The 13,791-nt window shown below is 33.1% G+C and overlaps 1 protein-coding gene across 1 annotated transcript; it reads right to left on the bottom strand.

The window, feature by feature from the left end:
* Positions 1-369: 369 nt before the first annotated feature.
* Positions 370-13,367, bottom strand: LOC131841433 (dynein regulatory complex protein 8). The gene is made up of 6 exons (XM_059189750.1): positions 13,254-13,367; positions 13,056-13,169; positions 12,512-12,635; positions 12,151-12,277; positions 11,171-11,254; positions 370-489 (listed from the first exon to the last, which is right to left on the bottom strand). Exons 1-6 carry the CDS (start codon positions 13,276-13,278, stop codon positions 370-372), a joined length of 594 nt encoding a protein of 197 aa, XP_059045733.1. The 5' UTR covers positions 13,279-13,367.
* Positions 13,368-13,791: the final 424 nt, after the last annotated feature.

Raw genomic sequence — 13,791 nt, 5'->3', positions numbered from 1 at the left:
TTATTTCCTCAAGGCGAGTTGATTTTATTTGGGTATCAACTCCTCTTGAGGAAATAAGGATCTTATCAATCTTATATATAAGTAACTATCAGATTATCTACATTCCCTGCTAGAGAATACTATTTAACGATAAGAAAAGGAATTTCATTTATTTGAAATAAAAAATAATTTTATACTAAAATTTATCCACTATTAACAGGCCAAGAAGTATACTGCGACTTATGTCAGAACACCCATTTTAAACACTTTTTTATATAAAACGCAATATTTGCAGAATATTTAAGTCCTATAAAAATTTAAGGACGTTAAAGAAATTCCTTCATTATCGTAATATAATGCATAATAAGGAGCTAACTAATGAGAATTATATCAATGCTGAGCAGCTCTTAGCAATGAGGAGGCACGTCGTTTCTTTGGAGCAGAAGCTTCGATCTTTCTTCGTTCTTCTTCCATAGCATCCGCAATGTTGTAGACTTCTTTAGGAGCCACCTGGTTTAGGATAAAAGGACGGGACTTAGGAATTCTGATAAGTCTGGAATGGTGATACTTTTTGGTCACATCATTTCTAAAACAAACAGTTGACATAACGTTGTAAATGCGCAGTTTGTGTGGTTTGACTTTTAAAAAAATATTGGTTTTATATTTGTTAAGTAGTTAATGGTTAATAATTGTAGCCCAAAATTAATAAGTTTATTATAAGTTGGAATAATAATTAAATTTTTAATGTTATCACTCGTTAATAAGGCAAATAAAAATTTTAAATTGTGCCGTAAATTGTATGTCATGCATCAGTTCAAAGTTTCATCGACCATTAATTCCCGACCTGTCAGAAACGCAAACTCTGACCGGCCGGACTGTTGCCACCTAGAATTAGTAACTATGGATATTAAAATCCAATGAAAAGGGGCCATCGCTCATACACATACAGACTTGTCAACGTGGATAGCAGAGAATCGCACTGGCCAGTGAGGTGAGCTTATAATCGATGATTTTATCAAAAATTAAAATCAATTCTATCACATTAACTTCTTTTATTATTGATGTACATACTCTTGTGCATAATAGACCGTGACACGACTTCTAGCCCTATAAGCGTTTTTATTTCTTTTACAATATAAATGTAGGTTTTATATTTTAGCAAGATTTCTATTTTATCAGTTTAAAAAGCTAACATCTTGGAACTAGATCGTGTAACTCATTTTCGGGGGCGCTCTTCAGATCTAGTTCGTTTGCGGTATGATATGGCAACTTCATTTTTTTCACATCCCTAGTTCCATAGTTTAATGACATATTGCATTTTGCTGATAATTTTTATTTTAACTATTCCCCTAATATCTGAGTAAAATTATTTATAATTTCTAATTGTCTTTCGCGGTATTTTATTATATAATATATAAACTTATTTTATATTATTGGCAGTAATAGGATAGGTCATCAAGGGTTTTCATTGTGTACAATCATAACGAATTGTGTATAGATACTTTGTTATTTAGTAAATTGATAAAGAAAATGCGACGTAACTCGTCAAGGGGCTACCGGAATGACGGCTCCGATCGATCCAATAATGCAGAAGAATCGCAGCTACAAGTAAGCATTATGTTTTGCCATTTATTTTCTCGTTAATGGATGAACATGGTATGATTCACCTGCTTGAACTAACGGTATTCTATGGCTGGATTAAAGAGGATGGTAAGTTAGCTTAGTTGGCCCGGCATAGCTTATTCACTAGGAAACCCGCCTGCGCAAACGGTTTATGCTGGCGGGGCACCAGTGTAGGATGATAATATGATCATGAGGTCTGGTCATTTAGCCCATCATGGCAAATTTGTGGAATTTATCATGATGGTTTTCAGTGGGAACCCCATGGACATGGTAAATGTAAAATGTCCATGGGGTTCAAAGCAATGGCTAGCAATAGAGTTATTAGTACACATTATTAACAATCCCCTTACTCCCAATGTGTAGTTACTATCTATTAAGGTTGGTAGTTATATAAAAAATATAACACAAATTTAGTGGCATTATCCAAGAGAATACACAAATTAGTCTACACATAAAGCTAAAAAAAATATTCATATGACATAATTTAGTACATTTATACTTAATTATTAGTAAAAATAAATGGTCAGAGAAAAAGAGCCCATTTTTGTATTATATTTGATTGAAATTGTACTTGTGAATATTAAACTACAAATAATGGGCATTATTACTATTAAAACTGTGATTTGCTTATAGTCTAAACTGTAAACACTGTTTAATGATAAACTTTGTTTTGTAATAAGAATTATTTTGGTTCATGGTTTATCCTTATTATTTTTTTGTATAATGGAATAGTGTTCCCGCCTGTGCTGACGGTTTATGCTGGCAGGGCATCAGTGCAGGATGATAGGATATAGGCATGATATCAGGTCAGTTAGTCCGTCATGATAAATTCACTAAGAGTTTATATACATGATGATTTTCAGAGGGAACAGCATGGAGGTCAACCTGACATACTATATTGCTAGCAATGGGGTCATATCTACAATCCTATTCCTAGTATTGTTTCTAGTAGCATTTTCTAATAAGACAATTTTGTATAGGTTTTGGATATGGAGCTGAAATTACTCCGTCGTAAAAGAGAGTTGTTGGAGCAGAAAGTTCAACATGAATACCACAGTCAGGTAAGTCTTACATGATTTATAACATATGTAAGTCTATAAATTATACAAAATTATAATTTGACCAAATCAAATTGAATTTAACAAACTCAATATATGTAATATAAATATGGGTAAAAACATTCAGTTCTGACCTGATATACATTCACTTAAAATTGCAATGTAGAAGAAACAGACTTCTCTAAAGTTTGCCTTTACATCTGGGGATGAGTATTCAAGGCAGACCAAAGTACTTATGAAGCAGCTGAAGGCCAACATCAGCCTGACCTATACGACACAAATTTAGATTGAAGGTGCTAAGGGTCTAAGGGTCGTGATTTCCATCACCGTTTTAATGGGACAGGGAATATATTAGAGTGGATCATGTGGCTTTGTAGCTACTTGCTAAATTAGTAGGTACTGTAACTAAAGTTAGCAATTATGCCTCATTGCCAGTATTCCATATGCCACAATGACCATTTAGCAGCTGAGAGGAAGAGCTGGATTGTCACACATGAATAGCTAAAAACAAATGCTTTGCTGATAGCAGTAAATTGGTAGTTGTGCAGATATTTATTACTAGTAAAAAAAACAAAATGTTTGATTATCATATTTATTGATAGGGTAACCTTATATCCTTTACAAGAAATATGTTTCTGTAAAATGAACAGGTTATAGAAATGTTGAATAATAAATATGTATGTTATATTTCAGTCCAGCAATCATAACTACTCTCATTTGTACCAAGATTCCGACAGCTCTCGGTCTAATTACGGCAAACAATCTGCCAAGAAGCGACCCACGCCGGACGATGTTTGGTCCACGCCGCCATACAAACGTGTACCTCGCAAAGACAACGCGAGGCAGTTTAATAATGATTATAATACATCAGAAAAATTCACCTTCATACCTGCAACTCAAAACTCTTTTAGGAGACACGATCAAGGCTACAGTGGGAAAGCTTCGACTTCTAATCAGTCATTCAGAGACAGGCCTGCACGATTCACGGATGTGAAACCTTTTGTAGCCCAGAGAATCATGCAGAGCAAACTGATCCAAAACAAACAAAAAAACTTTCAGCCAACTAAAGTCACCAAATATAAACCTGGCGATGCAAAGAAAATTACGCCTGGCTTTAAATATGGTGCCAAAGTTGAAGCAGAACATTATGTAGCTGACAAGAGATATCCAATTTTAAAACCTGACGAAGTACCCACACAGCAAGTGGCGGGACGCTTGGAGTATGCGCTCGGAAATATTGTGAAAACCATCAGACATAAATTCGAAAATGACAATCTTCTCACTATAGACAAGACGCGTTGTATTAAAAACATAATTCGTCAACGTATTCGGAATGCTATGATGGGTAAACCTGTCGGTAGCGCGTTATCAATTATTGCCCGTTACCGAGAATTATATCCTGAAGAAACTGATATAGAAGTCGTGGCCGAAGCTAATGAATTTGCTACAACAGAAGAAAAGGATAAACATAAAGTAGTAAAGAGTAAAACTTATAGTGAAGGTAGTGATACTAATGCATACTTATATTTCCAATCTCCTTCAAATACTTTTGAAAGAGGTTCTAATATCACAATACTAGTAATATGAAAATAAAAATTTTGGTGTTGAAATAGCTTATAATTATAAGCTAATTTCATATATTTCTTCACCAAGATTTATAATTGGAGGTGATAATTGTGTACCAAAAGTATTATGTGCTCACATACATGGCACATTATAAGGCATCGCAACAATAGTTCCTTCTCGTTCGTAGATGAAACATTTTGTACGCAGGAACGAAATGTGGGACTTTGTGGCATTGGTCGTTTCGACCGTAGAGCATAATAATAAAAATCTGACATGATAAATTGTGATAGTAGAAACTAGCAACAATTTAAATTGTCAGATTTACGATGTCCATTTGTGGTGTATGTATTTGCTGGTGTGTTTTGTGTCATAATATACTTTTGTACACATTATACACAATTGTTGTTTCATATATACATATGTTGACATATGTTTATATGGTTTATGATTACCTTCGATTGGTGATTTGTACTGAATTGGGATATTATTCAGTTGCATTATAGATGAATAGAAGTAATAAAAATGAATTCTCGAGGCTACGTATTTATTATAACTCCAAAGCTTTAATAAAAAATATTTTTATTCATATATCATACCTGTATAAGTTTTTTTGTTTATAAGCAGAATAAAACAAACACTAAATTTTATGTGAGCCAACCACAATACATTAGTAAAAACCACATCCAAATTGGTTCATTTCCAAGATTACGCACAGACTAACGATATACGGACACAATTCTAACAGTCATAATTTTATAATATAAAATGTTATGTGGGTCTACGTTTGATGCCTATAATGCCATTATCTACAGGTGAAAGGATTTTAAAATCAATTTGAATTCAGACATTATAAACAAAAAATCTTATACTCTTTTTAATACTGTAGATGTATGGACTTTTTTTCATTACTCATTGAAAGTATTCACACTCTATTTTGTTTTCAGATAAAATGAGCCCTGAAAGGTATTTCAAGCGGCATCTGACTAAGCTTCTGGATATTAAGTTGACTGAAATGTTTGGAAAGGTAATTTCATATAGCAAACCAATCTAATATATAAAATTCTCGTGTCACAGGTTTCGTGTTTATTCTCCTCCGAAACAGCTCGGCCGATTGATGAATTTTATATATGCATATTCAGTAGGTCTATAACTAGAATAGGTTTCTAACAATTTTTTTACCCCTAAGTGCTTACCCCAAAAACAAAAAAAATTTTTCGACAATTATTTTTATTATATGGTATTAAAAAATACATACAGCTTTAAATTTTCACCCTTCTATCACCAATCCCTATTTTTTAATAGCGATTTTAATTTATGTGGCTGTGTGTTTATGTGCTGTGGGATTGGTGATAGAACGGTGAAAATTTGCGTTTTCGGGAACGTTTGCGGGATCAGCTAGTTTACATGTATTAATTACCCCAAGATGAATATAAGTGGAATGGCAAACACGCTGACGTCCGACTTGATGGTAAATGGTAACCGTCGCTTATATACATGAATAGCACTACGTTTTCATTCTCGGGGACCAAGATGTTTGCACTGTGTTTTCTCACTCTACAGCTATAACAGGTTACAATGCAAGCTACTTCGCGGCTAAAACTCTGAGAGCCTGTGATACTCATGTAGGCGACTAAATATATATACATATTTATATTGTCAAAATTGAGATACTATCTTTGAGATGGGTGCTCGTTTTACTATTTACAATAGTATTTTTAGTATTTATGAAAATTCCTATACTGTGTACACTGTAGCTGTGCGGGTGACAGTTACTAATTTTACATTTAACAAAATACAGTTATTAATCTTATATATAAAATTCTCGTGTCACAGTTTTCGTTCCCATACTCCTCCGAAACGGTTTGACCAATTTTCATGAAATTTTGTGAGCGTATTGAGTAGGTCTGAGAATCGGCCAACATCTATTTTTCATCCCCCTAAATTTTTATTTTTTAGACAAAATTTTTAGTTTCTCTTTTTTTATGATACAACATACAAAAATACATAAAATCCTAAATTTTCACCCTTCTATCATCAACCCCTATTTTTTTATAGCGTTATTAATTTATATGGCAAAACAACGTTTGCCGGGACAGCTATTTAATATATTACAAATGTGATACAGCTGAAATACTAACAATAAGTCACAACTTGTAAATCACGGCAACTTTTAAAAGTGAAACAAAATGAAACTGTCACCCGCATCATGCTACAACGCCATGTGCGTTGTAGCATGTATAAGTAGCATATTTTTAACTTAAAACTTGTGTTACTTTTGTTACAGCTAAGAGATATATATGCCGAAGAGAGGGAAACAGATATACAACCTCTAGTTGACAATATCCTGACAGCTGAGAAAATGTATAAGGAAAGTGTCAAGTCTGCAAAAAATGATACAGAACTGAATGATTCCGATGCCGTCGATAAGGATAATAGCTATGATACTATTGTTCCTAATACACCTAATCGTTATACTAAATCATATCATTATGAGAAACTTATGAAGGTTTTGCTGGATCGAAAACTTCCACAGGTGTTGTTCAACTTTAGAAAAGTAAGACATTTTATATAATTATAATTCATTTTTCAGAGTGTAGAGTCGTGGATTATTTTATGCTTTCATACGATATTGCTACGTTGTTGAACATTTATTATGACAATAACTTCCAAATTCGTTTTGGCAAGCTGGTTAATAACAAAACATAAATACTATGATACTATATATTAGAATCAAGATCACCTCAGCTTCTACATATATAATATGCTTACATGTTACGAAAATGTTGCTCTTCTATCCTTTGGTACTCTTTCCTACTCTTCGTATATAACTACCATGTTTAATTTTAGTATATCAACCCTATCATGCCCTAAATTATTTTCCAAATATAACTACACAGTATATTTTAACCCACTATTGAACTGATTTTTCCAATTGAAAAAATTCCAATTCAATGGAAAAATGTGCCAAGTTATATTTGAAAGAATGGAACCCAAATAGCATGAGTTTAAAACTACATATATTCAAATCTATATCTAAAAAATTCTATAATTCTTGAGTTGTATATATAGTTATGGAATTATGGTCTGATATTTTTTCCAGAACATTATAAAATTGTTGAATTTAGACAAATTTTACGTAGACAAAAAGGATGAAATATTAAACAAAACTGCCACGCTACTGAAAAAGCAGGCGTGGATTCAAATCGATGATGATGATGATAACATTACAAAAACAACAGAGGAAAATAAAGATATTGTCAAAGAAAATGATTCAGAACCGCCTGCACCAATCACACAACGACCACGTCTACCTTATTATGTTAAGGTAAGTAACATTTCCTTACACGGTACCTAAAACTAATAGCATTCGCAATTTTAACAATTAACAAATTACAAGAAAAACAAAAACTTACGAATTTATAAACGCGAAAGTTTTTTAATATGCATCCATCCATATTATTTGTTACTCTTTCACGCAAAAACTACTGAACGGATTTTGATGAAACTTTACAGTAATGTAGCTTGTACATCAGAATAATATATAGGCTATAAAATTTCACGCGGATGAAACCGCGGGTAGAGATAGTACACAATATTTCTAAATAGTCTACAAACACACATAAATTGACATTAATTACTAATAATACCTGTTTCTAAGTTGTTGCATGTTAATATTATTTTTTAAATTGTTTTTACACACACTCGCATACTTAGGCGTTAGTGGGTCGTGATGGGTATATCGTTTAAACTAAAAGTCCTGTGTTAACACAAAATGGTTATTTCAGATCGTGGGTCGCCCTTCATTGCCTAAACGGGCCATAATGCAAAAATTCCTGGACCAGTATGACCCCAAGTCTATCAAAAAGGTCAAGCATATGCGGAATTTACTGTTTGTCGGGTTCGATAGCAAGGACAACTTTGACGGTATTGTCGAAGCCAACAACACACTTATTGGTAAGCTCTATGTAAATCCTATGTTTTTAAAATATTATTTTTATTTGTAAAATTTACTGAATAATGATTTGTGTAATAAAATTAATGTTGTCGTAACAAATAAATTATTGTTATAGGTAACAATAAACTTATTATAAAAATCAGTAATTGGGTTACAAAAGATGCTTTGGATGCACCAAATGATGTAAACAATCCGCAAACCACTGGAAATGAATGTATCGGTGATACGTCTTTACAGTCTATAGATGATCAAATAGAAAGTTTACTTACCGAAATCAGACAAGAGGAAGACTCTTCGAAAACAACACAAGATACGGAAAAGCCTGTTGATGTATTAGAAGAAAGAGTTGTGACCAATTCCGAGCAGATTGAAAATGATATGATGAGTGGAATTAATGAAGCAGTATTAACTGAAGAAAAAGAGGCGTCACAAGATAGCCAAAGTCACAACCCTAATGAGGAGGAGATACACCATATTGAAACTGAGAAATGTGATGAAGGGGATGAAATTCAATTGAATAGTGGAAGTGAAGAGGTAGATGAAAATATTGTCCAAGAAGAAAATATTGTAGAGGAATATGAAGCAACAGATGACACTAAAGTAGACGATGACTGTATTGTTGAAGGCGACAATAGTGTGCAGGAAAATGACGTCGTAGAAGAAAATGACGCAGTGGAACAATATAATGCAACAGAAGATAATTATGCAGTGGAACAATGTAATGCAACAGAAGAAAACGACGTAGCAGTTAAAAATGAAATTGAAAGTGATACTATAGATGTAGACGATGTAACCCAAGGTACAAACGCTGATGTTGAAGTTGAATTAAAAATCGAAGCTGAACATAAAGATAAAATAACTCCTTTAAAAACAGAATTGAAGGAGGCCGGACGCGCTACACCAACGAGAAGCTCATCTCGTTTAGCCAACGTGACGCCGTCTAGTATAAGGACCAGACGGGCCAGTCGACTTGTACACGATAACTAGACATATGGATACATGCATAATATTAAACTAATATAACTTGATAGGGAGCTCCCAAAACAGGTTACAATAAATTATTGTTTTGGTTAGTTTGTATAGTAATGGTTTAAATGCCAGCGACATGGATTCAATATAAAGAATGAAAATGGAATCTAAATCTAATATAAAAAAAATCCGCTCCGAATAGAATATAGGTTAGGTGCACAAATTTGCACATGGCTTCATTTTAAATGAGAATAGTCATTAACATTTTACACATTATAGCTATATAGAGTGGTGTAATGCAGTTTAAAACTTATGTTATTGACATATTTTATTACTTATAATTTTTATTTAACAACTAATGGTAAGTTATAAAACCATTACCATTATTCTTGTCAGGTTGTTTTCGTTTTAATATACTAAATATTTCTTTCTCTTTTCTTTACATTTATAAACATACTAGACACTTAAATTAGTATTTAATTGTAGTGTTATATTCATTCATTATATTTGTCTAATAAAGATAAATTCAAATAGAAAGAATGTAATTTTTCTATTTTAATCATACATTAGGTAAATGTATTAGCAATTAGTGTGACTTTGTAAGTTTCTTTTCAGATAAAAGATAGACTAATCCGTTTAGCCATTTATTTTTTTAACACCAAGGTGGTAAACAAGCTTACGGACTATCTGAAAACATCAAACCAACAGACAGTGTAACTTACGGATTCATGAAATTAGTATGGATTCCACAGATAAAACATTTTTACGCGTTAGCTTTGTTTATACCATCTTTAAACCGACCACCCAAATTTGCTAATTTTATTTCAAAATATTATAACAATGCACTTTTCAGGCCATTATTATAATATTTTTCCATGATCCTATTATCTTCCTCTGGTGGTCTGCCAGCGCATACCATTGGCGCAGGTGTATGCACAATTCCATTTACAAATACTAAAAAAGCAATCCATTATTAGGTTATCAAATTAGTTGTGAAAATTCGACTGGTTTTAAAGATTAGCGTGTTTAAAGTAACGAAACAAACTTTTCATTCATCTAGTTAACATACATATTATTACGTGAAGCAATCTACCCCTTTTTACGAAAATTAGGTGGACGGGGGAGTATGAAACTTCGCACACATATAGAGAAGGAATGAAGAATGCTAATATTTTTATTTTAAATTATGCATAAAAAATATATTAAATCAATAAAAAAACACACGATGTATTTCACACACACATGTGGTGAAGAATAACGGGTGAACTCCTTGAAGTCTACATCTTGGTTCTGCGATGCCGCTATATAATAAAGGCGGTTCACGTATTATTTTAATTGATTTTATTATTTAAATTAGACCCCAAACCAGGTCCGAATTTCGTCATTCGTCCCGGTCGAAAATTTGTGAAAGCCAGCTGCAGTTCTTATTAGGCTTACAAGTTTTGTACGGGAGGATATTGGTCACTTTGACCTGTTCCTTATCTGCTACTTACCTTGCAGCTTAAAATAGATATATGTAGGTTTGCCGCTACATAATATAACCCAAAACTGATATTAAAAACTTTTGTCTGTGCAATTGTAAGCCAGCTAATCTTGCAATTAGCCGGTTATCAACGAATTAATAGAATAGAAAAATTATTCAAAGAAACTTAATTTTATCCACTTTTGAGTCACTGTTGAGTAATCGTTGTGGATTAGTGGTAGATCCGCAAAACTTGAATCAACAGGAAAAAAAAGCCATCAAGAAACCTGCGTGCCGCTCTTTGCAACAATTACATTTTCAACTCAAAATAGGTATGAATACAGTCTACCAAATAGCACGAATTTATCAGTCAAATACTTAAATATACAATTGGTTGAGTAACTAAATAAATCAGTAGTAATGATTAGCCTAGCAATATCTGTGCTTGACCATATTTTACGGAGTCCAAATGTCTGTACTTTTTAGTGAGCATGACCACACAACACACATATAAGTAAAATTATAAATAGTGTAATAAATCATAGCAGTGCAACATACCATGAGTTGATTGATATAATACTCATACGTGATGGTGTCGGTGACAGGATCTAAAGCCGTCTGCATCATTTCCTCAAACTCCTCCTGTGAATAAATATTCTGGTGGAATTTTATAACTGTAGAAAAAGTATTATGATGAATACTTTTCCTATAGTACAACTATGTAATATTATGTTTTTTTTTTGGGATTATAATGAAATTATGCATCCGCCTGCGCTAACGGTTTACGCTGGCGGGGTACCAGTGGAGGATGATAAGATGAGCATGAGGTCAGGTCAGTTAGCCCATCGTGACAAATTCATTAGAAATGTATCACGATGGTTTCCAGGGGTAACCACGTGGAGGCCAACCTGACATGGTACATTGCTAGTAATGGGTTGAGTCCACATTACTAACAATCCCCTTCCTCCCTGTAGTATTATGTTATCTGTGGTACAACTAACCGCTAAAATTGTTATTGCTTCTAACTTTGTGAACTGATTGATGACAACTGGCCATCGTAAGGGTAAATATAATTTTGAATATATCTAATATTCGAAATGCAAAAACAATCATCAACATCATTGAATACCACGTAAATCCCCACGAAAACACTGGTTATTAATTTTTAAACTAAATGATTATTATAATTAAGTTCTAAGGTCGTTCGTAGCTTCGTTCAATTAGTGTACGGGTAGCTACCGTAAGTATTGTGTGTCGAGAATTGTCGTAGGACAATCTGATGAAGGTAGTTGAACAAACTGCCGGCACCTATTGACATTTACACGACAGTCAACTCGTGACCATGGATAGTGCAATCTCGTCGAAAATCAAGACAGGTGAATACCTTTATTTGCCTATAATTACTCGTGTTGAACCCCGTTTAACTACATATAGTTCGTTTTAAACTTTTGTGTTTAATATATTTTTTCATATTGTTACCTAATAATTAGATAAATATATTAGATGGCAGACTAGCAGTTAATGGAATAATGTAAAACCTGGGTAAAAGGTTCTCCTTCCTCCATCATTAGCTGCGTGAATCTCTCTTTGGTAAGATATCCACGTGCCTCAGTATCAAAATATCGGAACGCAGCTAACAGCATATCTGCACTCGCGGGGTAGAACCTAAACGATAATAAAATAATGTAATAAATACATAAATATGAGACTGAATTTGTTATTAACGTAGAATATTACAATAATAACCCGGGACAATTCACAAAGCACCATCTAGTTTGAACCTTCTTTTGACTCTAAAGATTGTATGATAAAGACTGATATCTTTATTTGGATCTATTCCAAATAAAGATACCAGGAAGACTGATATTTTCATTTCAGTACTCAAGTATAGGTACTTGCCTGTGTTCTATCATAACTTTACACATGTATGGGAGAAAGTTGACGAGTGGCACATTTCCAGTAGCCTCCTTGTTTTCAGTCGCCAGAATCACCTCTTGTATTTCCGCTTCCGTGGGACAACATCCTGCAATACAACACGCAGGATGATCCAGCCGATATATAATAAGCGTACTCATGAGAAATGAAAGAAAAAGTTGAGTTCAGCTCCACCAGTTATTAATGATAAGAGCCTCACGCTCAACACGTCAGGTCAGTGAGACCATCGTTACAAATTAACCAGAATTTAACGTGAAAATGATTGCACTATTTATTAGACAATATTACGTTTATTGGTAGTTGCTACATGGTTTATTAATAATCCATCCAGTCGACGCGGAGTCAGGACGTAGTGATTTATGTTAGTGGAGACGTAAACTAAGGGAAGGGTCTCAAGTGTCGATAGAAATATTACAAGTATAGGGATATATATAAGCGGTACTACCGAACCGCTTACACAATGACGATAGTGTTTACTTCATTTGTACCTGTGTATCTAAGTACCTACCAAGGGAACGTAAAATTGTCCCAATTTCTCGCACATCAACGACTTGTTTCCCAGAATGATCAAATACTTCAAATGCCTCTATAATTTTTTTCTCCAAGTCGTTATTAGGTTGAACTGTAAAGTTAATTACAAATATATGTACAAAAACTATATTAAAAAAAAATATAATAATGGTAAATAAAAGCAAGACTTAAGTACTTTTAGGTTCTTCTTTCCTTGCCATTGTTTAATTTACATAAATTATTATTAAATTTAAGAGATTCCAAATAATATCAAATATATCTAGTTAATACTAAAACATAACTAAATTTATAGTCCTTCAATCATTTTGTAACCAAGCAACCATTTTAGACATTTTGCCTCGCATCTTCATTCAATATTTTATTTAGACCTGGTTGATATTAAAATGTATCGATATACGGATTAGTATGATAACATACGATTTAACGCTACGATTTCAGGAAAGATGCATGATTCATCCCATCCCAAATTAATATAGTTATGAGATGAATCTTTTGCTAACTCCAATATGGAATATTAAAAATAAAATTGATTTAACCATTTGTTATATATTCCTATAGCTAAGCTAAAATGTAAGTATTACGAATTAACATATTATGACATTCTCTTAATATCTTACATCAGAGTTTTTTTTACGTTATAATACAACAGCGCCATCTATTGGAATAAATTATTAAGTGTCTTCCATATTTTCTCTATCCGTTTAACCAGTCCA

The sequence above is a fragment of the Achroia grisella genome, unplaced genomic scaffold, assembly GCF_030625045.1.
Source record: "Achroia grisella isolate CSIRO2021 unplaced genomic scaffold, CSIRO_AGI_Agris_v1 utg170, whole genome shotgun sequence".
In the NCBI taxonomy this organism is placed as follows: domain Eukaryota; kingdom Metazoa; phylum Arthropoda; class Insecta; order Lepidoptera; family Pyralidae; genus Achroia; species Achroia grisella.
The sequence above is the reverse complement of the archived record's forward strand: the minus strand, read 5'-3'. Positions and strand labels throughout refer to the sequence as shown.